Raw genomic sequence first — 4,634 nt, 5'->3', positions numbered from 1 at the left:
GAATGGGGGTTAAAAAGCTCTGGTATCCATGGCTGTTCTGTTAAATACAGGTGTTATCCACTAAGAGGTGAAATTAGAGGGTTAAGAGATGTCTGCTGTATATCAATAAGTAGCCTGATGTTGTTTGTAGTATTTTCATCAAAAAACGTCCCATGAGTGCAACCTGTATTCACATGTCCTGTAGAATAGGATCTCTGCGTTTATGTCCTAAGACAGGAGATCATATAAAGGTATATTAAAGCCAGCTGTGTGCTCAACTGGCTCACCCAGATCTGACACACACACACACTCAAAGGAAAGGCTAGTAAAAGAGGGATGCCACATATGGAAACACATAAACTCAGAGGCTGATACACATTCTGCTTTGAGTAGAAAAGGATGGTTTGTGAAGAACTGAGTTGGCGTAAAAGCTAAGCACACAGCAGCAAGTACTCGAACAGCATTGCCCTTTTAAAGGCTCTAAGTCTATACATTTTAGTGGTGACAAGTGATTGTCTTTATAAGTGAATCATTGAATCGACGAGAATACTTTTTGTGTGGTAAAACTAACAAACTAGCTTTATTAGTGAATCATTGAAGCAATGAGAATACTTTTTGTGTGCCAAAAGTAACAAAATAACGACTTTATTCCACGATATCTAGTGATGGGCGATTTCAGAACACTGCTTCATGAAACTTTGAAGCTTTACGAATCATTTGTTTCGAATCAGTGGTTCAGAGCACCAAAATCACGATTTCAGTAAACGAGGCTTCGTTACGTCATAAGGTTTTTAAACTTCAGTAGTTCACATGACTTTGGCAGTTTGATTCATGCTCCGAACCACTGATTCGAAACAAAAGATTCACAAAGCTTCAAAGCTTCATGAAGCAGTGTTTTGTAATCACTAGATATTGTTGAATAAAGTCACTATTTTGTTATTTTTGGCACACAAACAGTATTTTCGGTTAAGGTTGAACCACTGTAGTCACATGAACTGATTTAAATGTGTTTTTAGTAGCTTTCTGGGCATTGAAAAAGGGAGTGTTATTGCTGGCGATGCAGGCCTCACTGAGCCATCGGATTTCATCAAAAATATCATAATTTGTGTTCCGAAGATCTTACGGGTGTGGAACGACATGAGAGTGTGTAATTAATGACGTAATTTTCATTTTTCGGTGAACTAACCCCTTAAATGAATCATGCAACGTGATTTACTAATGTTTGTGCTAGTCAATTTACTGGTATAGTTTTGTTATTCAATTTGTCACTCTGAAGTACCCAGACAGCAACATAGTGTCAGCCCAGATCCGGCCTACATCTGGTCCGCGTGTAATCCACATGTACCAGATGTGGGCCAGATCTGGGCCACATTATGTTGCTGTCTGGGTAGATTGTTGGAGAAACAAAAGAGACATTCAGCTCAAGTAGCTACTCTCTGACTCTCTGTACTTAATTTTAGAGCTTCTAGCAGCTCCCAAACTACTCCAATCACTCCTCCACTCATATCATTGTGTGTTTTTCATTAAATTTAGAGGCCTGTGCCATTGGGAATTTATTGAAGCTTCTTCCCCACCACTTCCCTGTTATGTTATGATTATCCAGAAAAAGCTTTGGGGTGGATGTTTTTACTTTTTTACAGTCGTTTACAGCCTGAGTGTCTTCTTCTTGCCATGTCTCAAATTTAATGTCTATGAGTAAAAAAAAAAGGTTTTCTTGAGGGTCTGAAGTTTAGTAATAATCCCTGTCATAGTCCTGTAATTGGTCATAGCCCCTCATTTCATTCATGTTTTGTTCCAAATAGACAGACATCTCATCTGAGAAGAAAAAAAAAAAGACAGAATAAAACAGATTATACTTAATGGTAATGGAACAGGAAGTATTATTGTCATTACAGTTCAGGGTATATCTTTTACCTGGCGGCAGGATTCCTAAAATTGCCGTGGCTGAGATTTGCCCAAGCTCATTCCGAGCAATGCACCTGTATGTTCCAGAATCCGTCTGACTGGCCTCTTCGATCTGCAGCCAACTGGAAAGTTCATATTTTTGAGGGCCACCTCGTGACTACAGGAAAAATAGGGAAAATGGAAAGGTTGAGGTGGATCCCGAAATACTCAACTTTTCCTGTATAGGCCAGGGAAGGAGATCCATATATAACTTTTGTATTTCTTGACAAGTTCATTAAGGCATATAATCAGGAACGCCCAAAATGTCCTAAATCTTGAAGCCATAAACACCTGCAGTTAGACATCAATATTCCAATAAAACTGCTGGCTTTATTCACATTTTCTGCAGTCGTTTTGTGGGAAAAACTGGATATAATGATATTTAAATAATTTTAACATGGTATCATTAGCCAAAATATTAAATAAACAGACACATGGAATGAGATGAGTAGACTTTTATGAATGACATGTGGAATCTGTAGAGCTTGTAAAGTTCTGTGGCTGCAGATGTATGGACCTACACATAAGTCAAGGCTATAACTATTACTTCACAGAGTTTCTGTTTAAAACAGTGCTCTTACATTTTGGAAATACTTTACCTGAACAGATATGTGCGGATCATCACCCGGTAAAATGACCTCTTTTCCATCTTTCCTCCATTCCACTAGTGCCATGGGAAATGCAAACACCTCGCAGAGAAATGCTATACTGCTGCCTGTTACATTTACCAGATTATGTGGTGGCACTTTGATGACGGGGACTTACCAGAAATAGACAGAGAAACAGAAAGAAGGAAAGAGGTCACATCAGGGATCACATTAAAAAAAAAAAAACGACTTCCTATGTCAGCCTGACTTGAAGAGCAGTTTAAAGGTCATAAAGCCCCTCTTTAAAATTACTGGGAAAATTATAGGGGCCAGGTCCAAAATTCCCAAGTGCTGGCAGCTCAGAGAGAAAAACACTCTTGAGATAACACTTCAGTTCCATGTGTGTGAGAAAATAAGCAAGAGCTAAATAATAATACAAAAATTAATAAAATAAAATATTAATAGAAAAATACAGAAATACATTTATACCTTATTTATTAAAGAAATAACATAAATAAATAAATAGAGGTTGTAAAATACACGTTTCTGCTCTATTTATAAAAGAAAGAAAATAAATATATAAATGAATTTTCGTTAGAAAAACACTACTGAAACTTATCTATTCCATGTAGAAAGAAGGGGATTAAAGATAAATTAAATTAAATATTGGTGGTAAAATAATAATAATAATAATAAAACAATTTTGAAATATATCTACTTTATTGAAACAAAAATAAAGAAATATTTTTAAAAAATAAATAAACAAATAAATAAATGGGGTTGGAAAACCTCTTGAAACATCTGTACCCCATCTGCACAACATTTGTAGAAAGAAAGAAAAAAAGAAAATAAATAAATGTTTTTAAAAAGACATCTATTATATTTATTAAAGAAAGAAAATAAACATATAAATAAATTTAGATTAAAAAAACACTGAAGAACATCTATTCCATATAGAAAGAAAGAGATAAAAAATAAATTAAATGAAATACTGGTGGTAAAATTTTTTTAATTTAATTAATTTAAATGCATCTGGAACAAAAATACATAAATAATAAGATTAAAAAATAAATAAATAAACAAATAAATAGGGTTAGGAAAACTCTTGAGACATCTGTACCACATGAAAGAAATAAAGAAAGAAAAATAAAAACCATTCCATGCATTAAATAAAGAATGTAAATAGCCTAAATAAATGGTTGGAAAAGGCTGTGTCTATTGTTTGTGTTGTTCATACCTGTCCTGCACGGCCCGTCGCTCACATTGAGTCCAGGATTTGAATAAGCCGCTTCTTTATATTTGCAGACATTCATGTAGGTCTGTCCGTCTGAGCCACACAGAGGTTTCTGAGACAAACACACACACTGAGCTTCTGGCTCCTCTCCGTCTACTCCATCCGACCTGTCCAGTTTGCACTCCATGTCCTCTCCACACAATCCATAATAGACATTTCTCTGGCCGAGATCACAGGTCTGTCCCTCCAGGTTGGCGCATTGAAAGCAGCAGCCGCAACTGTCCTGCACCAGCCCTGCTCTACAGCCCTGCGCGAGCGGGCACAGCTCCGGCACACACTCCTCACACTCCTGCGTCCTGTTCCCCTCATCAAACACATCCGTCCCTTTGTAATAGTCGAAAGTGGCCAAGTCCTCGTCCATATAGTCATCTTTGTAATTGGGGAAACCTTCTCCAGGTCTGACGCTCAGAACCAAAACAGCAAACATAACTATGTTCATTAACATCGTGAGAGTTTATGTCTCGTGCCCCAGCTATGCATGCAATAAATGCAACTTTCCCCCAAAGCTGCGGCTTCATCCCCGACTGTCGTTCTCCTCTACCTCTGTCTCACAGCCTCTGAAACCATCTGTGGCTGAAAGAAAATAAACACAGCTATCCTCCCCCACTACCGCGAACTTACAGCTTCGTCCTATTGGATGCCAGAGATGCAGGGGGAAAAATCATGGTGAATTTTTGTGGTTTATTAGAATTTTACGAAACGATACATTGAGTTTAAAGGAGTGTATTTACAGCGTGCGAAAGCTAACGACCACTAGGTGGTGGTATATCTCTAAACTTTAACTTCAAAGTGAATTCTAATTACATAACATACCTAAATTTTAGTGAACT

At 37.2% G+C, this 4,634-nt stretch overlaps 1 protein-coding gene across 1 annotated transcript; it reads right to left on the bottom strand.

Moving 5' to 3' along the window:
- Positions 1-1,699: 1,699 nt before the first annotated feature.
- kazald3 (Kazal-type serine peptidase inhibitor domain 3) lies at positions 1,700-4,249 on the bottom strand. Its single transcript, XM_067393943.1, has 4 exons — positions 3,748-4,249; positions 2,523-2,683; positions 1,894-2,041; positions 1,700-1,794 (listed from the first exon to the last, which is right to left on the bottom strand). The coding sequence occupies exons 1-4, from the start codon at positions 4,247-4,249 to the stop codon at positions 1,709-1,711; spliced, it is 897 nt and encodes a 298-aa protein (XP_067250044.1). The 3' UTR covers positions 1,700-1,708.
- Between the last annotated feature and the right edge of the window lie 385 nt (positions 4,250-4,634).

This window comes from Chanodichthys erythropterus, chromosome 9 (genome assembly GCF_024489055.1).
Source record: "Chanodichthys erythropterus isolate Z2021 chromosome 9, ASM2448905v1, whole genome shotgun sequence".
Taxonomy (NCBI): Eukaryota; Metazoa; Chordata; class Actinopteri; order Cypriniformes; family Xenocyprididae; genus Chanodichthys; species Chanodichthys erythropterus.
This window is presented reverse-complemented; position numbering and strand designations above follow the sequence as displayed.